Source organism: Vicia villosa, linkage group LG1 (assembly GCF_029867415.1).
Source record: "Vicia villosa cultivar HV-30 ecotype Madison, WI linkage group LG1, Vvil1.0, whole genome shotgun sequence".
NCBI lineage: Eukaryota > Viridiplantae > Streptophyta > Magnoliopsida > Fabales > Fabaceae > Vicia > Vicia villosa.
Window position 1 is genome coordinate 80,869,166 of NC_081180.1, and position 21,786 is coordinate 80,890,951.

General features: G+C 37.5%; 1 protein-coding gene across 6 annotated transcripts in view; it reads right to left on the bottom strand.

The window, feature by feature from the left end:
* Positions 1 to 13,514, bottom strand: part of LOC131643317 (cyclase-like protein 2) — a 28,439-nt gene extending 14,925 nt beyond the window's left edge. For 2 of the 6 annotated variants that reach the window (XM_058913507.1, XM_058913509.1), the window contains exons 1-6: positions 13,058 to 13,514; positions 12,328 to 12,372; positions 11,564 to 11,636; positions 10,677 to 10,774; positions 1,683 to 1,753; positions 783 to 925 (exon numbers count right to left, since the gene is read on the bottom strand). In XM_058913507.1, coding sequence (XP_058769490.1) covers positions 800 to 925; positions 1,683 to 1,753; positions 10,677 to 10,774; positions 11,564 to 11,636; positions 12,328 to 12,372; positions 13,058 to 13,454 — 810 coding nt within the window. In that variant the 5' untranslated portion in view covers positions 13,455 to 13,514 and the 3' untranslated portion in view covers positions 783 to 799. Of the gene's footprint in view, positions 1 to 310; positions 355 to 382; positions 693 to 766; positions 926 to 1,682; positions 1,754 to 10,676; positions 10,775 to 11,563; positions 11,637 to 12,327; positions 12,373 to 13,057 lie in introns of those variants that run through there. The other 4 variants (XR_009296201.1, XR_009296200.1, XM_058913506.1 and 1 more) reach the window with 4 other exon arrangements.
* Between the last annotated feature and the right edge of the window lie 8,272 nt (positions 13,515 to 21,786).

Sequence of the window (21,786 nt, forward strand, 5' to 3'; positions counted from 1 at the left end):
ATCAGAATATATAAATTTCAATGTCAAGAAATACAAATATGATGGAAAGAGTTAAGAGTAGAATGATAAGAATCGTTTCAAATTAGATTCTCCCCTACGGAAAATACTAACTAATTAACTGTGAATATAGTAACATTGATTGCTGTCAAAAACGGTGGAGAAGATCAATAAATAATTCACTATGATATATTTTGTGTTTCTTGAAAGATGTGGCGTAAGAACTTGCTGCAAAATGACATTGGTTAATAGAAATAACCAAAACCCGACAATTAATTTAAGAAGTCTAATACCAGAAATCTAATCATCTTACCAGAATCTAGTAGTAATGCTATCTCTAATGATCCAACAGATACCCTGTTTCATCGAATCTCACTTAGAGATATTGATAAGATACAAAGACTTAATATAATTATTAAGAATTAATGGCCATAGGTCTACAAGTTCAAATGGTGCATAAGGACTACATGTGAGGTAAAAATTGAAAACACAAGTTTATTATAAGTGCACCAGCAAGTCCTCAATTCTTGGCACAACAGTAATAGATTACTACAGAAACTAGATCAGCGCCCAGTAGCATTTCCAACCTAAGTTCATAAAATATGACCATTTGAGATATTACTATACTATCGGTTTGGTTTGCATCAAAATGCTCCTAGTTGATACCGCTGACTACCTTCGGGATATGTTGCTACCTGCGGCCATACCACTATATCTAACATTTGACTTGATAAGGATCAGGATAATGCAAAGAGTTGGAGGTTGATACCATAAATTGATCATACCATGCAACTCACGGACTTCATCGGATCAGAATGCACCGTATTGGTGATGCCTCAGAACCAACCAACCTGAGAGGCAAGCAGTTGAGGGAATATATTCCTGCTGGGACACCGTCTAGCTTAAGGCCTTCCACAAGAATGATTTCCTGGTGCATTTACTTTTGTTAGTGCATTGCTCATTGATGAATTTTCATACAAGGAACTCAATGGATGCATTCTAGCAACCTCTCTCTTTCTACTAAAACTGAAAGTATCTACTCATACGATGAAAACAGCCTTCAAGAATAGAATGCAAATATACGACTAATATCAACTGAACACAGATGAGTGAATTAAGGGAGCGATGAGTAATGATGTATCAAGTGAAATAATTATTTCGAATATAAAATAGTTTGGGCAGAGCTTTGGAATTGCTAATAAAACCTTGAGACAGAGTATAGAATTCTATTACGAATGATGAATACAGAAAATTAGCAGTGCCGATAATTATACCTAAGTTTCATAAACTTCATAAATTTTCAAGAATCTAGGTCTGTGTGGTCACTGGTAAGACTTAAATAGTACATCAGTTTGACGACTGGAAGTACGAAGCGGTCCAATAAAATGTTATTTTCCCAAACAAAACATCAAACTATAGAGAACATATAAATTGATACTACCATCACTCTTGTTGAAAACACCAAATGTTATATGAACCGACCATTATCAATATTAAAAGTTTGAAAATTCAAGAGAGAATAGTCCATACTTTCAGCATCATTAATATACTTAATCACACGAGACCTCATTTGTACTCCTATTTTAATTTTTTAGTTCTTTCAATTCAGAAACTAGGAATAATTAACATAAAGCAACTACGGAGTAAAATATGCATAAATTACAACCAGAAGACAATTTTCTTACCCTGCTTTCCAGAAAAACAAGATGAGACTGAACCGAGTGAACATATGCTGCAACGGATAAGTAATCAACTCCTACCAATTACACCGGAAATTACATTAGTGTATAAATGGCATTCAATAGGGGCAAAAAAGCAGAAATAGTACCATCATAAATTGAAACAGCAAAAGGTTTCCACTAAGGTTGTTTTATTGTAAAAGATATTAAAACATGAATTTTAAATAGGTTCTGGCCAGTGGCAGAACATGGCTGATTATGTAACCCCTCTCAATCTTACAAAAACAATTAGGTAAAACAATTAGGTAGAATCTTCTGATCTTAGTTACGATCTTACTATCCCTTTCTGATTTTATGCAAAATTTTGATCTTGACAACTTTGATTAGGAGCATGTCATTTGTTGACTTGGTGGCATCGATGAGAAGTTTTACTACGACTACAGTGAATTGTTGGGTCATCAATTTTGGGGGTTCATCATGAGGGAGCATTTTTTACATTGGGGTCTTTCTTTATGAGCAACACACTTTGTGAGAGACGCACCACATATTCACCCAAAACGATAAGGTGCTAGGTGTATGAGCTATCTCACTTGTAAGTGTTCAAATCTCTACTTTTTTTAATCAATGTAGGACTTTCCCACACTTTTTTCTCAACACTTCCAACTCACACATTCCCCCTCAAGTGTGAGTCTATCCACATTATTCCCCTTCAAACGGAAGATCTTTCATCCAGATACACTTGTACCGTTATTGACACTTTTTCAACGGGACATGCCTGACTTTCGATACAAGGAAGTTGGTCCTTCACTCGAACTAGACTCTAACTCAGATGCCACAGATAAGGAGTGATTAAAGTAAAACTATTTATCTTTTATTTCTAGTTGGCTATAAAAGCCATGTTTCCTTAGTTTCTAATAACAAGTGCAAAAATCACAATAAGTGTAACAACAACCAGCTAGTTTCATCCAACAAAGAAAGAAAAGAGAATTCTAGTGAGTGGATTTTGTGAGATATATTTAGATAGAAATATTTTAAGGTGTAACCGTGTTGTGGATTTTGTGAGAGTAGTTTACGTAAACACTTTGTTTATTTCATTATTATTATTCTTAGTGCGCTTCCGTGTTATTTTGCTCTTCCATAAATCTGATAATATAGGGAAATTTTACATAACTTCCCAATAACAACTAGTATCACAGCCAGTTGGTTGTTTTTCTAAATTTTCAAGATTTGGTCGGCGTTACCAATTTTTCACAAAGTTGTTTCAAAGCACAGCGATTCGCAGAAATTTTCGGAGACGATCCTCGGGAAGTCAAATTTAGGTGGGAGTGATGGCTGCAGATGAAGAAAAGTGAAAATAGAAAAACTCGATGGTGTGGACTTTAGCTTTTGAAAGATATGCAAATTGAAGATTATTTAGTATCAGAAAAAGCTACACTATGAAGCACGGACACTGCAACACAATACGACACATACACTCCGACACCAATAATATAAAAAATATAAGACACCGACACCAATACATATACGATAGTATTTAAGTTTAATTTATCTATCTATTATTAAAAGTGTTAAAAATATTCTAATGAAAATTAATATCTTTAATTTTTAATTGATTATATTGTTTCAATACATGTCCAAAAGATGTGTAAGGTATGTTAAAAACTATTATTTTTAGAATAATTTGTCTGAATTGTTCTACAAGTGTTGTTTGAGTGTAATATGAGTGTCTGACACCGATTTAAAGAGTGTCGAAACAATGAAAAAATATATTTTTTAGGTGACATTTGTCTGATTTTTCCAACACTTGTCTGACTTTTTCGACACGTGTCGTACGAGTGTCATAAGTGTCGGACACCGCGACACGTCTACTCTTAGAGGTGTCCGTGCTTACATCAACCTTTTATAGAAAGAAGCCAGATTCGATGAAGGAAGATGGGTAGAACCTTCTCGATAGGCAAGCACTTGGTGTTATCCAATTGTCGCTATCTCAAAATGTTGTTTTTCACATTGCAAACGAGAAGACAACCGCTGGTCTTATGAAGGTTTTTTCTAGCATGCATGAAAAGCCTTCAACATCAAATAAAGTTCATTTGATGAGGAGGTTGTTTGATCTTCGCATGACAAAAGACACATCAATTGTACAACATTTTCCTCATCAAATAGACTTCATTTGATGCAGAAGGCTTTTCATACATGCTAGAAAGAGAATCAAATAACACCAAGTACTTGCCTATCGAGAATGTTTCACTCATCTTCCTTCATCGAATCTGGCTTCTTTTCCTTGAGACATTGATGTAGCTTTTTCTGATACAGATAATTTGCAATGTGCATCTTCCAAAAGCTAAAGTCAGCACCATGGAACTGTTCTATTTTCACTTTTCCTTCGCCTAAAGCCATCACTCCCTATTAGAAAGAGAGAAGATAGATGAACTTTGCATTTCAGTTACAACTGTTTATTGTATTTCTAGAAAGTTAGTTACAGAAAGGTGCACAGCTTGCTTTATATAGAGTCAAGCTGTGACCTGCAATAGTAGGTAACTCTAGATACAACTGCGAGGTGTCAGTCTAAAGTTGACTGGCTTGTTTACACAATCCTATTCTACTGAATACTCTAAAGCTGACTGGCTTGTTTACACAAAGAAAAGGTCAATCTCCATGTGCTTGGTACGAGTGTGCATAATAGGATTGTGAGCTAACAAAATAGTTGATTGATTATCACACAACACAACAGGTTGTTGAGTAGAAATGCCAAGTTTTGTGAATAAGGTTTGCAGCCAGAGTAAATCAGCAGTAGCCTGTGCAAGACTTCTGTACTCTGCCTCAGTGTTGGATCTGGCAACAACTGGCTGTTTCTTAGACCACCATGAAATCAGGTTGGCACCAAAGTAAATAGCAGCACCTGAGGTGCTCCTCCTATCATCTGGATCTGAAGCCCAGTCAGCATCACAAAACACTTTGATGGTAGGCAGCTGAGTGGAAGAGAGAGGAGACAGATGCAAGCCAAAATTGATAGTCCTCTTGAGATATCTGAGAATCCTTTTTACTGCAACCCAATGAGTCTCAAGAGGATGAGACATAAATTGGCAGACTTTGTTGACTGAGTAGGCTATGTCAGATCTGGTAATGGTGGCATACTGAAGAGCCCCATCAACAGACCTGTACATGAATGGATCCTGAAGAGCAGGGGAGCCAGTCTTGGTGAGTTTGCAGGAAGATTGCATAGGAGAATTAACAGGACTGCAGTCAGTCATTTTGATTTTATGCAACAGATCCCTAACATATTTAGCCTGTGTGAGTAGCATAGAACCATTAGAGGCAGATTTGACCTCTATACCTAGAAAATAATCCAAGGCACCAAGATGTTTGAGAGAGAAGGAACTGTTAAGCTTGGTGATAACCTCCTGTAACAATTTGGAGTTGCTGCCAGTGATGATAATATCATCAACATATACCAAGAGATAGATGGTATCTTTGTTAGAAGTGAAATCAAAAAGAGATGGATCACACTTGCTAGGTTTGAAGTGCAGTTGAAGCAGAGTTTGTTGCAGCCTTTCAAACCATTGTCTAGGAGCCTGTTTGAGGCCATAGAGAGCCTTGTGCAGCTTGCAAACCAGTGAAGGATTAGACTGAACAAAGCCAGAGGGCTGTTCCATGTAAACTTCCTCAGTGAGAAGGCCATTCAGAAAGGCATTATTGACATCCAACTGCTGGATGGACCAATGCCTTGATAAAGCCACAGTTAAGATAAGTCTGATGGTAATTGGTTTGACCACAGGGGAGAAGGTCTCATTGTAGTCAAAGCCTTGCTTTTGGTGAAACCCCTTGGCCACAAGGCGTGCCTTATACCTGTTGACAGATCCATCAGGGTTCTCTTTAACCCTAAAAACCCACTTACAACCAATAGGTTGTCTATTAGGGGGAAGAGGTACCAGGGACCAGGTCTGATTCTTGCACAGGGCATCATATTCAGCTTGCATTGCACTCTTCCACTTGTCATCAGCAAGAGCCTGCTTAACAGTTTTGGGCTCAGACTGTGTCAGCAACAGTGTAGGCTGAAGCCTTGGTTGGACAAAACCTGACTTGGCTCGAGTAATCATTTGATGTTGACTAATGGGCTTCTGCATAACAGGGACAGCATTGGAAGGGATAGAAGATGAAGGGCTAGCTTCTGTAGACACAGAAGAGGTAGTAGAAGTAGAGGATGTTTGAGAAGAAGATAAAGAAGGCAGAGTTTCTGTAGCTGCAGTAGGGGATGAAGCAGGACTTTGAGGTGATGTCAGGCTAGTAGTAGGAGTGGAGGAATTGTGCTGAGGTGAAGGTATGGATGTATCCATGGTGTTGGAGGAATTTGGTGGAGCAGAAGGTGAAAAGGGCACTGCTGTAAGAGGAATAGGCATAGGTAAAGAAGAGGTAGGAGAAGAAGATAACAGGGGTTGTAAAGGAGAAATAGAGGAGGATTTATGTGTAGAGGATGGATTAGAAGTGTTAGGTGTAGAGAATAGCTCAAGGAATGGGAATCTGGACTCATTGAATAGTACATCTTTAGAGATGTACAATCTGCCAGTAGGAGACAAGCATTTATAACCCTTGTGAGAAGCAGAATAGCCCAAGAAAATACACTCATGAGATATGAACTCCAGCTTGTGAGCATTGTATGGCCTTAGTAGAGGAAAACAGGCACAGCCAAACACTTTTAGGAACTTGTAATCAGGGACAGTCTTGAACAAGATAGTGAATGGCACCTGAAAATTAACAGATGAAGATGGAAGCCTGTTAATGAGATACACAGCTGTACAGAATGCAAAATCCTAGTAAGATATAGGCAAGGAAGCATGACTTAGGAGGGTTAGACCCATGTCAACAACATGTTTATGCTTCCTCTCCACCACTCCATTCTGATGGTGTGTATGAGGACAGATAATTCTGTGCTGAATGCCCAGATCAGCATGGTATTTAGAGAAAGGTCTAAATTCTCCACCCCAATCTGACTGCACAACCTTGATGGGAAAGCCAAGTTGCAATTCAACAAGTGCTTTAAACTGTTTAAACACATTTAGGGCTTCAGCTTTGGACTTAAGCAAGTAGAGCCAAGTGAATTTGGAAAAAGCATCTACAAAGGATATATAGTATTCAAAACCTTGAGTGGAAAGCTGTGGGGAAGGACCCCAAAGATCACAATACAAAAGTTCAAGAGGTGACTTGTAGACAGTGTGTGAAAGAGGAGAATATAACTTGTGAGCTTTGCCAACACAACAAGCAGTACAAAAAGAATCATGCATTTTATTATGAAAGGGAAGATTACAATTCTGCATTACAAGTTTAAGAGTATTGACATTGGGATGGCCTAGTCTTAGGTGCCATACATTGGACAAAGAAGGAGACATAGCAGTAGCATTAATGCTAGGTACAATATTATTAGAACTAACTAAAGACTTGGCAGACTTGGAGACAGCAAGAGGAGGAAACTCATATAAACCATCTGAGCCAACTTTTCCAACAAGAAGGACAGCATTAGACACCTGAGATTTGACAAGACAAGTGTCAGCAGTGAAGAGAAAGTAAACATGGTTATCTTTGCAGAATTGACTAACACTAATCAAGTTTTTAGTGATGGAAGGCACATGTAAGAGATTTTTAAGAGAAAGAGATGTGTGAGGTTGACAAGTAGAGAAAAAATTACTAGAACCAGTAGAAGTAATTGGCAGACCTTGACCATTTCCTATAAAGATTTGGTCATGTCCCTCACAAGGAGTTTGTTGCTGAAGATTGGCAGCATCATTGGTGACATGGAAGGATGCACCTGAGTCAGGATACCAAGTGGCAGCAGCTTGAACTGGAGCAACATTAGCAATAAAAGTGCTAGGAGTCAAGGTAATGGCAGTTGGCCTAGCCTGAGCAGTGGCAGTTGGTCTTGTCCACACATTAGCAGGGATTTGAGCAAAAGCAACCTGAGGAGTGGACCAAGGAGCAGGAGCATAAGGACTGCTAGCATAGGCAACTTGAGGCTGAAACTGTTGGTTGAACCTGTGCCAACAGTTCAAAGCAGAGTGCCCAACCTTAGAGCAAACTTGACATTGAACTCCAGAGATTCTGCCACCTCTACCTCTGCCACCTCTACCACCTCTATTGGATCTCCCTCCTCTAAAGGAAGAGTAATCAGGTGAAGGTGAAGGTGCAAGAGTAACTGCAGAGGGAGTGTCAGAGGTACCAGACTTGGACACATCAGGTGAAGGTGATGAAGTTTGAGAAGGAGCATGAGTAAGATTCAGTGAAGCTAGATCAGGAGGAGGTTGTTTCTTGAACTTATTCAACCTCAACTCATGTGCAATAAGCAGAAACTCAACTTCATCCAAGTCCATATCTCCAAATTTACTTTCAACAACAGAAACAACAGAGGCATACTCACTTGGTAGACCTTCAAGGATCACATCAATGTGATGCGTGACCGGAACAGGATCTCCAATCGAAGCCAGAGCATCAACGATCGTGCGAATCTTCAACAGATAATTGGAGATCGGTTGTGAATCAAGTGCCGCAGCACGTAGTTCAACGCGAAGTTGCCTTGCACGCGCGCGCGTCTGTTTCTGGAAGTAATTGAACAAGCGATCCCAAAGTTGATGTGAGTGAACGCAACCAAGAACTCTGGACATGATTTCACTCGATAATGTTGATTGAAGCCATGACAACAACAACTGATCCTTCTGAAGCCACGACGCATACACCGGATTGACGGAACCGGAGCGACGATCCTCATCGGAGAGAAATTTGGAAGGGATTCGAGGACATACGACGAGATCCGTGAGATTATGCGCGTTGATGTATGGCTCAACTTGTTGACGCCATAGATGGAAGTTCTTTTCATCTAGTTTGTAGGCGATCTTCAGCGCGAACTGAAGACGACGAGATTCGTCTAGCACCGCCGTTGTCAGCGCGGTGGATGAGGTAACGTGAGCGGAAGACGGTGATCCTGGCGGCGATTTCATGGATCGAGAAGCTAAACTGATACCATATTAGAAAGAGAGAAGATAGATGAACTTTGCATTTCAGTTACAACTGTTTGTTGTATTTCTGGAAAGTTAGTTACAGAAATGTGCACAGCTTGCTTTATATAGAGTCAAGTTGTGACCTGCAATAGTAGGTAACTCTAGATACAACTGCCAGGTGTCAGTCTAAAGCTGACTGGCTTGTTTACACAATCCTATTCTACTGAATACTCTAATACTCCCACTCAAATATGACTTCTCCTCTCTAGATCATTAATAACAATTACTCTCACAAAACTCAGAACCCAGTTACACCCAAAGAAATAGTTCCCTTTAAATATTTCTCACAAAATTCCTTCACTGGAATTTTCTTTTCTATGTTTATTGGATGAAACTTATTAGTTGCACTTTTCACTGATTGTGATTTTTGCCCTTGTTGTGAGAAACTAAGAAAACACGACTTTTATAATCAACTAGAAATAAAGTTTTACTTTAATTACTCTTTAATGATTTAATAACCACATTTCTATTTACTATTTTTCCTTCTTTTATTTCTCCCCTTTTTCTCTTCTTTGACCAACGTGAATGAAATCTTTCCAAATTTAATACTTGTTTACTTCCATATTTGATTGACACTATTCGAAACTGCCAACCTCTGCTTGACATTTGCCTGGAGAGGCTCATCTGATGGCTCTTTTTCATTGCAAAAACATATACCTCTCTTCTCCCAGTTGCCATTTTGGAAGGGCCCGGAGAGAATCAGATTGTTCCTGTGGGAGATTTGTAGAGGTATCCTCCTGCGAATCAGATTGTTCCTGTGGGAGATTTGTAGAGGTATCCTCCTGCCGAATGTGACTAGGAACTAGAAAGCATCGTGGGAAGAAGGATAGGGATCTTTGCCCATGCAGCAAATTGGCTTCGAAACCAATTCACATGCTACTAGGGACTGCAGTCACAGCCATGTTTTGCTGATTTGGAGGCTTTTCAGGCAAATTGGCTTCGGAAACAGTTTAGCGTGCTTTTAGGGACTGTGGCAAAGTTTTCCAAATTTGGAGGCTTTTCAGGCAAATTAATAATGATTCAAACTCCACTGTAACCGACATTAAGAAATTGCCCGACTATAATCTAGTTAACTTTTCAAGTTCTAGTTTCTCTAGTGTAATTGGAACACATATTTTGCTGGTAGATTTGTTGTGCCAGGAATGATTTAGTTTTCAAAGACAGCCCAATATCTAGTAAATGATATTAGGAATTCTAGAGAAGAATCTATTCTTCTTTTTGTTGGAAAACCCCAAAGGCCCACAAAGAATATAACCAAGTACGCTAAGCCAAAGCTGCTGCTGGGGGTCTAGCGTACATCAATGATGGCTCCTTATTTTGGACCTTTGCTGGAAAATTAAGGAATTGTAATGTGGTTCTTCTATCTGAGCTAGGGGCCCTATTTTGATAGCTCAAAATAAAAAGTACATGCAATGATGATGGAATCGGGCTCGCTTATAACTATTAACAACAAAATGTCCTGTGTTTCATTCGTGCTCTGTTTTGGCAGCGAAAACTCTTCAAATGGCCAATGTAGATGTTGTTCACTTCAACTATATCTCAAGATCAGCACGTAGAGCTGCAGATCTTTAAGCAAAACATGGGCTATCATTAGATGATAATTAATGCCTTCCTTTGTTTGGAAGTTCCACTTGGAAGATGTGTACTCCGGTTTAGTCTTTCATGGACCTAATTTAATTTCAGAGAGGTGGCTTTAACCCTTCCATTTCATCCAAAAAATATTGAGCTGAACAAATTTCTAAGATAGACCGATTCAAGACAGAAGAAATGGCCAGAATTTGAAGTGTGCAATGAAATCAATTTAAGTTAATGACCTCGTGTCATTAGATAAAAGACAGATATGACTCAAATAAATTAAGACTGCAAACTATGGATGAATAACAGTTATTTGAGTAAAAAACAGAGGAGAAAAAAATTAGGAAGCAACCCAAATCATGCATAATGATTTCTATCTCACCTACAAGTTTGATGTCGGTGTTCTCCGCCAGCCATTTTGCACCATCCTCCATGAATCCAACATAGCTTGTGTCAAATTCCTTCTTAAACATAAGCTTCCTAACATTTCAACAAAAAAATTCCTACAAGTCACATGTAACTTCTAATAAACAAATGCATAGTACTAAGCTAAATGTTAAAATTGCATTTTAAAATTATATACTGCCATATGAGTCATTGAGGTTAATAATTAAAATTAGCAAAATCAAATCAAACACGCTGTATGTTTATGTTCGAGTAAAATGAAGGGGAAATATTGTCATTTAAAACCTTTGCCTCCCTCTCATATCCTCCAATCTCCACCTTCAAGACATACCTTAAAGTTTGGTAAATGTGTTCACAAATAAATATAATTATTTGTCTTATAAAATTTGTATTGAAATTTGAAACTAATAGGTATAAGCTAAGTTCTCATTCCCAAGCACCCCTTGAGAGTAATATACCATTGGTAATTACTAATTAGCAAATTGTGTTCTTAAATATAACCTCTGCCTACTGTCCACCCCCTCCCCATCGTCCAATGGCATATCCATCTTTAACCATACAGATAAAGTGAAGAAGCTACTATTGCTTATATGCAAGCTAAGTCCACATCCACATTATATATAATGACTCAGAAGGTTCAACCCAAAAATTGAAACTGGGGGACAAAAAGTTTCCAAAAGATAGATGCATATGAAAGTTAAACAAAAAGCATTTTGTGTATATGCAGGAACTATGAAGCTGCTTTAGAGAAACACTTTCAGAACAAGTAAGAAAAACCATTATAAAATTCAACTCTATTCTGGAGAAACAAAAAATAAGATGCTCCTACAGCAGTCTGGACAAATGTAACTTATCAGTTATTACCTGTCGGTATTTAATGTTCTGAAGAGCACGCGTTTTACACCTTTAGGGATATACAAGGACTTCATAACTTCAGCTGGAAAAGGATAAATCTTTTAATATTTAAATTATATATAAACACCAGTAACAGGAATAAGTTTGCATTTTCATATCAGACATTCAAAATGAAACGGCTCGGAAAACAGTTTGTAAATGGGAAAGCAGAGCATCTACCAAATTTCATGATTCAGATTCAGCACTACAAACTGCTACGAAATATAAAATTTTCAGTCGCATTGATTCTTCCGGAAGATTCAGGTTTGTTTGTAAAAAAGTATTGGGATTGAGCTAGTTATCAGTTGATAACAAAGAAGCTAGGGATTGAACTTGTACCGTTGGACAAAATTAGCGGTTGAACTCACTCATCAGAAGAACACAATTAAAAGATATCTTTAATTAAAATTCTGTTTTGAAATAGCACAAAAAGACATTTTTAATTAATATTTAATTTTTTTTCAATTAAGATAAGATAAAAAATTTGTAAGCTCAAGTTCTACTTAAAAGTAGTTTATAAAAAAACGCTATATACTAGTAAAAATACATGAGAAAAAATTGATGTCACATAAGTTTATTTTAGTCATATTAGTTTATTATTTGTAAGCCATCAGCTATAAGCTCAAAAACCAGTCTTGCCAAACAGAACATTGCATTTACAAGGCTGAGACATTGAGAAACTGAAATGTGCAGCAACTCAAGAACTAAATGATTTAAATAAAAGCATCACATACCAGTAATGTTGCTATCCCTTGGAACATCAACCAAAAGGACAAGACCTATAAACATAACAATTGGTGTATCAATTGTCTATTGTCAGAATCTAACTGTCTGATTTATAACCAACAATTAAGGCACTCCAAAAATGAGAAATGTATAGGAAAACAAAAATAATCATCTATCCCACAATAATCGACACATTTGAAAAAAAAAATGTTCAAAAAATTGTCCCCTCTAGTTTAGAATTCATAGTTAAATTTTGTTGCTAAATTGTACCCTCTAACTAATACTATAAATATCAATAATAATAGAAAACAGAATGGATCCTCATCATTCACTTTCATTCATTTATATCTTTTATTAATTGGTAAGAAATGGAAAAATGCGACGATAATTGTGCTGAGAGGACTAATATGTGCGACGGAGTAGTTTTCTTACCCAAAACAACAATTAAACAGAGGGGGTAATAATTAATACTTTTATTAGTACTACTGCTAATGATTATAAATACTAATAATGAACACTTCTATTAGTAATATGAATACAAAGCCCTTCTATTATTAGTACTAAAACTAATGATAATAAATATACTAATAATGAATACTTGTATTAGGAATATTGAATACTTCTATCAGTACTAATGATTATGGTTAACGCTATTGTTTTGAGTAAGAATAATTATTATTTTAGATTTCTTGTAAAAGAAAATGCATAGAGAAATGATAAATGTTACAAGGATTATACCATTGAGGAGTGCTATATCAAGAGTATCAACATCGAATCCGGCGTCGTAGTAATTATCATAGAAATGGCCCGGCGCGTCAACATGAGTTCCGGTGTGAACACCAAACTTCATAGCCGAGCCATTAGCGCGTGAGCCATTCTTCATGCTACCCTCCAGCCAAAGAAAGTGCCCTAACCCTTCCTTAGAGTCCCAAGCCGGCATCTCAGGGACTAACCTGTGTGTGATATCGAATATTCGTCCGTCATCGTACACTTCTCGCCGAGGAGGAACGAGATTCGTTTCGTCGCCGGTGAGGGAGCAGTCGCCGGATTCGAGGCCGGGGACGGATGGATAGGCGGTGGATGCTGCGGCGACGGAAATCGCACAGATAAACGCAAATATAGTTACATACTTCATGCTCGCTGTTGCCGCTTTTTTTGGGGTCAAAGTAGCGTTTTTCTTTTGGGTGTTTGTGCTTTTATTCTTGTTTTGTGTGTAGTTTTTTTATCTTCCATTTGGTGAAAAAAAAAAAGGTGAACACTACCTTCTTGATTTTCTTACACGTTGTGTGAAATTTTAATTATGATTTCTGTTTTTAAGATGTACGTTCAAAAAAAAAAAAATTTAAGTTGTGTCATATTTCGTAGGTATATATACGAAAGTATAATAAGCTAGTACAAATTGGAATAAAATACGCATAAATTCAATTTAGAGATTGTTCTGTAGATGCATCTAAGAAATGATTTAGTGCCATATCATTTCGTAGATACATCTGCGAAAATAAAATATATGTGATTCTTCCAATATTATAATTTCAATTTTATAAAAAGGATGTAATGGATAAATGCAATACAACATAAGTAGAGAGTCATCATAAACGTATATAAGTGATGTTTACAATATTTATCCATAAATATATATTAATACCACAAAATCATCCATGTAAAAGTATAAAGTAACTTAATATTATCACCAATACTTATCAAATTTTCTCTACATCTCACAATCATTTCCTTGATCACATCATTTTGAAAATATATCTTAATCCTCTTTAAATTTTCTTTATAACTTGATAACACATATATGAAATCATATCTTATTTCAATCTTTTTTCTTCAAAATTTACCAAAATCTTTTTTTAATGGGTCAGCCCGAAGCCCGCTTGGCCCAGCCCGTCCCAGCCCATAAAAAACATAGGCCCAGTGGGCTGGCCCAAAAAGACAGGGTCGTGTTTTTTTAAGGTCTTTTGCGGCTCGGCCCGCGCTAAATTGTAGGGCTTATGGGTCGGTCCAATGGGCCGAGCCCATTTTGACAGCTCTAAGTATGATGGACTTTGAATCATCCCGATTCAAATGACCTTTAAACAAACCATCAATTGTTATGATGATTCTCACGTAAACTAGAAAGCACACTATTCTGTATTACAAAACAAGTCACCCCACGTTTGGTGATTAGATACAAGTCATGAACAAATATGAATATGAAGTTGTTCTTGAATCAATTCCAATATAGAAATTTGATCTTCTCGTTCAATGTATAATATAATAATCTTAAATATTCAAAAACTTTTTGCAATGATATAATAATTTATTTCGAAAAAGTTTCAAGATTTTGGATAGAAAAAAAACAGATTTTGAATTGTAATTTTTATTTGAGTGAAAGAGGTAATCTTAAATATGAATTTTTCTTCCTTTAAATACATTGCAATATGCACTAGAATCAGTGAGAATGATTTAAAAATGTTCATGATAAATTACAATGATTTGGAAAAGGTTTCATAAATATATGGAATAAAAGGGTTTCATATTGATTCACATTTTTCAAAAAAAAAAAAAATCACACTATTACACAATTATGCAAATCGTTTACACTGTGTCCAACAATAAAAGTATTGAAACATAATCAAATGTCAATCGATTACACTAATATTCAAATCAATTACACTATTGCATATTATTAACTTTCTGGCTAAGAATTATTAAAAAAATAATATTATTGAAGAACTAGTCACGCATTAAACTAATTACTTGGTTACAACAATAAAGGGGTACCTATAAATAGCTTATGAATGACTTAAATATAGCAAGGGTTTGTTACAAAGTAACCACTGTATTATTTATGGTAAGCTAAAAAGAAAATAAAAAATAATATAAGTTATAATTCAATACATATCTTGATTTTTTTAACAAAAGTAATTTTTTGAATGAGCATGCAATATCAATGATTGGAAAATCTTTAGAGAAGATGAGATGAAGTTTCTTGAGCATTTAAAGATCATTCAATCTTTTGAATTCTAAAGCTTATACAACTTTAAATGCTTGATTCAAATCTCTTTTTTCTTTGATCATTCTTCTATGATAATCTTTTATCTTCCTCAAAACTATGCTAAGATAGATGAAGAACATATTTTTCACAAAAAACAAAACATCGTATGAAGGGAAACAAATTTCCTACCGTTAGAAATAACTCTTGGAATGGACTCAGCCCATAAAAAATGATAAGTTTCTATCTGTTTACGGTGATTTCCGGTAAACAACCGCTAGTCTTCTAAACTATAATAAATATGATTTGGTTACTCGCAGGATCGACTAGATTGATCCTAGGACACATAGTCAAGAAGATTGTCATCAACGTTCATTCGAACCATATTTATTATTTGTCTTCTTCAATAAGCGTTGTTCGATTAAAGAACAAATAGTCTTGACAATCACTTTGTTATATATAAATGTGACTTCAGCGAAAAGATAAGTAACATAACATAGAAAATTAAAAGGACTATTGAAACGTAAAGAATCTTAAACTGCAGAAATGTAAAAGACTTTGAAAGTAAATAACATGAAAGTAATTCGAAAGTAAATGACATTAAAGTAAAGATACAGAAATGTAAATGGCAAGAAGTAAACGAAATGCAGTAATTCTGGAAGATATTTAAAAACAAAAGATAATACACATGTATTAAAATGGTGGTGTCATACGTACATTTTCTTAGCGAACTCTTTCTCTTAACGCTTGATACTTGAGTAAATATGTGAGTGATTTGTACAAAATGAACACACAGAATCCTAACATTAAGACTCCTATTTATACTAGTTTCGACCTTAACGGTCTTATACTAATCTGCTGCCACGTTTCTCATAAGAACTTCTAGCGATGCCATCTGTTACTTGGACAGTTACGAAACCGTCTTCGAATTTCAAATCTTCCCGCCTGAGTCTGTCTTCGACGCGTGGCAGTGTATTAAACAAACATTTTCACTAGCTTTCAGTATTCATTATCTTCATAGCGAACTTAGAAATCTTTACTCTCGAAGCATGACCATCAGTAGCCATTCTTTTATTTTTAAGGGATGGCCATCAGTAACCATCTTTCCTTCGATTTTCTACTTCTTCGAAGGATAAATACTACAAAACGAAATCTTCAGCTAACAAATTGCCCCCAATAAATGCCTGTTTCGAGAGTCAACAGAAATAGGCGTTTCTTGTCATTATAAGATTTCGTTCTTTATTGATCTTTGAGAGTTTCAAGACTGCAGACTAACGTCATAATCATTGATGACCCTGTTTCCGAAACGTCTTGTCATTTTCAAAGATGTCTTCTCATAACTTACATTCCCACGTTTTAACCTTACTTCTTGATCATTACTCCTACATACTAGGAGTGAAGCTAACTTTATTCGACCGCCGTTGGATTAAATCACCAGCCGCCACGTATTCTTTGGATTTTACCCAAAAGATTTAAAAAGGGTTTCCGTTAAACCTTTAAATACTTGGTCTTGCACTTCTACACAACCTTTCATTCCTATTTCTTCATCTTCTTCAAAAAACCAAACATCTTCAATCTCTTCAAAATCTCGTTCTCTTAATCAGAAATTTCTCTATGGCTTCATATTCAAATGTTCTTCAACCTGCTCTGAAGCTCCAATCAACAACACGGTCTGGGGAACAAGAGCACGTTCAAAACCCTAACACCGAAGAAATACGCGCTATTTACGCTTCCCAGGTAATCATTCCCTTTGAACTTTCTGGAAAATCTCTCGCTTTTATGGGTCCATTACCAGGTGAAAATATCCCATCTCTGAATAAATTCTTCCCTGCTTATTACAAGACTAGACCATTAGTTAGCAAAATTAGGATAGATGAAGATGGCTGTTCTCCCTCAGGAAAATCCGCTAACATGGAAGAAACTCCAACTGTAACTCCTTTAGCTTTAGCGAAAATTAGGTTAAACTATATGACCAACTCTGTAAAAGTGTTTAGGTCAATTCCTTTGGCCAAAGATCCTGATTTGTACTATGCCTGGTTAGAAAAAGTAGAGAAACAGAAAGAATCCTTCTGGAAATCGTTAGGAATATACGATTTGATTCAACTGTCAAAGACAGGTTTAGAATACAACCAACCCATGTTAGTAGCAGCGGTTCACTTTTGGGATGCTTCTCACAACACTTTCCATCTCCCCTGTGGAATGGTTACCCCTACTCTTTTTGATGTGGCTGCGATTACAGGACTTCGACCAACTGGCGAAACCTTCGATCCTAACGAAATGGATAATGATACTATTGGTTTTAATGACTCACAAGTCACTTATACTGCATTCATCCAGAAGCATCATATTACCACCGAAACGGCAGTATCCGATGAAGAACATATTGCTTTTCTAGCGCTATGGCTTTCACGATGTGTCTTCTGCTCAAGATCTATTCAAGTTGCAAAGAGATACCTTTGCATGGCTAATCAGTTGCATGCTGGAAAAAAGCTCAACCTCAGCCAACTGCTTTTAGGGTCTCTTTATGAAAACCTCAGCGAAGCTGCAACCCTCACCAAGAATTTCAAATCCGGTAGTTTACTTTATGCTGGCCCTTTCTGGCTATTACAACTGTGGCTTAATGCTACGTTCGAAACTCATCTTCCCTTTCGAGGAAACGTCAATGAGGAGGATAGCAAAATCAAGAATCGAACTATAGAAGGGACCAGGTTAGCTTACCTAACTCCAAAAGAAGAATTTGGAAAGCTTCGTGAACACTTCTTGGCGTATTCAATGATGTTTGCCTGGCGTAACCAGTTCGATCCTTCTATGGCCCCCTTGTACTTGACTGAAGAAGAATGTAAAACAAAAATCAACAAATACGTTGACACCACCAATCTTCCTCCTGTCTCTTTCGAACCTGCTTTTTATTTTACACCAGACTTTCATCAATGGTGGACGGATTATTATAGCTCCCAAATCTTTGATGCTGATAGCCTTGCTCAAGAACTAACTGCAGCTTTTACTGATGTGCAGGAGAATTTTCAAAAAGGTACTTCAACTCATATTAAAGAAATCCAAGCTTTTCAAAAATTCTTTGAAACTATCTACAGGCCTGATGATCTTAGTCGGACCGTTCGTGAGGCTGCAGTCATTTTGCGCGAAAAGTTTTCCGCCAAACTGGATAAGTTGAAGTTGCCCTCGTATGTTCGACCAGAACTACGTTATGAAGTGGCTTTCAAACTTAATCCTCCAAAATTCCCTCCACTACCAAGTGCTGATTTTGGTGTGGCTCTAAGTCCTCCTTTCCCAGACTGGTTCGTGTGTGGGAATGCTCTCAAAATTCTTCGAGAGAGTACCAAAAAACGCGCTGAACGAGTGGTTCCGACTAAGCATACCTTGGATACTTTCAAAGGACATCTTCATATAGATCTTAAACATGTTCGTGTCCTGACCCCAATACTTGAAGGTTTGGATTAAGACAATCTTTTCGACTGACTTTTCTTTTCTTTGCTGATATACTGATTTCAGTTTCAACTACAGCTGTTGCACGAAGGAGGAAGATCAAGGAAGCTTCTGCCCAAAAAGATTCTGGGACATCTAAGAGCAACAAACCAAGTGAAAGTGATTCCATCGTTACTGGCAAGAAGCCCACGGTACATACTCATCTCATATTCTTGATTTTGTACAATCTGTGAGTAGTATCCATCTTACTTATCGTCTATTTGCCAGAGCTCGAAACCCCCAACAGGTTCGAAGCGGAAAGCTTCCTCGACAGCTGCCTCAGATGGCGAAGATAAATCCCCTCCCCAAACTAGACAAGGACACAAGAAGAGACAAAAAGCTGTTACCCCTTCAAGAAAAGGGAAAAGGATACGCCCCTCTAAAACTGTTTCTCCTGGTGATAAGGCGTCCTCTGAAGAGTCTCCTTTGAAAACTGCTAGTAATGCTTTCATTGTGGAAAGTCATAATTCAAGTCCAGACAATATCCCAACCAAGGTATTTGGGTTCCACCCCACATATTATCTTGTGATCTTAACCAAATAATTAAACTGACATTTACCTTGTTATTGCAGGAAGACGCTGGCACTGCCACTTCAGGTTTCAAGGACCATGGCTTTACCATTAATGTTGACAAACTTTACGGTAATTGTCAAACTTTAACTTTCGTCAACTAAACCCCTCAAAGGCTTATCTTTATGACTAACTTTGCTCTGTTTAACATAGGTACCTCTCAAAATCAAACTCATGTTCTCTCGCCAGTCTTTGAAGACGTTAGGCCAATTGCTACCATATTGCCTAATGAACCAGTCGAAGAAAGTCACTCCACTGACGAATCCCCACCTACTCATCAAGACAAAAATTTGGAAGAAGATCACCCATTCTCAGGCAGCGACAATGTGAACCCCCAAACACATGACAGTGAAGATACTGCGTCGGAGCAAGATGCTATGGAAGAAATTTCTCAACCAGAAAAACAAGATCCTCAAGGGACTTCGACTCTTGATACGAAAACCATTCCTGAGACAACTCCGACGCTTGCCCCCGTGAAGCCTACTCCTTTGGAGCTGGAACAACTTAAGCAAACTGATCCTCTTAGTTTCTTAAAGGCCATCATGGATGCGAATACTTCTTCGCCTTCGGAACTTAATGTCTCTCCAGCTGCAACTGTAGAATCTAGTGATAAAGAAGATATTCCTAGCCTCCTCCGACAAATAAAAGAGAGATTCTTTGGGGTCAATCTTGTAGACGTCCTCAACCGGGAACCTATTAAGAGTCACAACTTAAATCAACTTCTAAAGAAGGTAGATTTGCTTCAAGTTTCCACAGAAGTTTCAGAGGTAATTGTTCTGTTAGGCTCTCTACTCGAGCAACTCCAGGCCAACATTCTTCGAAAGCAAAATGTCGAAAAAGAGCTATCTGAGACAATGGCCTCTCATGACTCTTCATGGAACTCTGCTGTGGACGCAACGAAACAAGGTGAGGCCCTCAAGCTTAAACATTCAGAAAATCAGAAGGCCTTTGATGATTATGAGAAGAACATCAACTCCTGGAAACAAGAGATAAAGGCACTCGAGGACAAGATAAAAGAAGCTGAACGTTGTCAGGCAGCCATACAAAAATCTAACCAACAAGATTTGCTCGAAGTGGTGCAATCGGGAATTAGACATTTCGAGACTGCACAGAAATTAGTGCCAGAAATCGAAAGATTGAAGAAACAACGGGCACTAATTGAGCTTCGTATGTCTTCGTGGGAGACTCAATACTTGAAGATCAAAACGGATCTCCCTAAGGATTTTAACTAGATGTTTTCAGTCCTGTTACTTGTTGCACCTTTGTTTTGTAATCGAAACTACTGTAGACTCATAATATTTGTATGCTTGACTCCCATTTATATCTATAATGTTTGCCAGCATTACTTTTAGCGAATCTAAACATTTCTGCCAAAATATATCTTTATATTCTCTACAGTGCTTTTTATTTAATGCAACGTGTAGAACCTGAACATCTTTCGCAGCATCCTTGCCTTTAGACTTGACGTTTCCCCTTCTCTAGCCATAATCATTATTAAACAATGACGTCACTTTCTCCAAAACGTCGGTTTAAGACGTGCGTGCATCAGTTTCATGATTACTTCTCAACTTCCAAGGGCGGGAAACGGCGGAAGCCATAACTTCTTTCTTTGGAAAACCAACCGCAGTCCAATCACTCATTAACAATTAAAAACCACCCTTCAGTATTCCCAGTCTATATAAAGGGTCAAATATTGTCTTCATTTCTTCATTCATGCGCTTTCTCTCCAAACCAAACACAGAAAAAGAAAACACACAACTTCTCTCTCAGAACACCTTTCTTATCTTGCAATGGCTGAAACTCTCTTCTTTAACGACATCAAAGCCCTCATCAGAGGCGAGTTCAGACTCTCTGAGGATGAACTTGTTCGTCATTTTATCAACATCGAAAACCTCTTTGTCAACCAAGAACTGGACTTCTATTTTGAAGAAGTCTTGGAGGGTGCTATTTACCCCAACATGGTGGCAGAATTCTAGATGAATGCGTCTTTACGCATAGATCCTAAAGGTAGGACCACCATTGATTCTGAAATTCGACACGCTCGTCTCAGCATCACTCCCACCACTATTTCCAACCTAATAAGATGCAATAACTCTGGTGAAACTTTTGATGACAACAGTTTCAGCATGACTACTCATCTCATGTTGAGAACTCTTATGGACAATGATCGCTTCAGTGCCAAAGTCATCAGGATCTGGCACCAGATGCTCGTGGGGAACTTCCAACCTCGGCGGATCGATGAAAACAACATCATGGTTGAAGACTTGGAGTTCATCCTCTGTGGTCTTCGAGGGAGGAAAATTAACATTCCTTTAATGATCTTTAAAGGACTTGTTAAAGCTGTCTCTATCGGTGTTGACCGTCGAGGGAGTGTGACTTGTCTTCCCTACGGGAGACTCCTCAGTTACATTTTCCTGAAGAAAGGTGTAGTGAG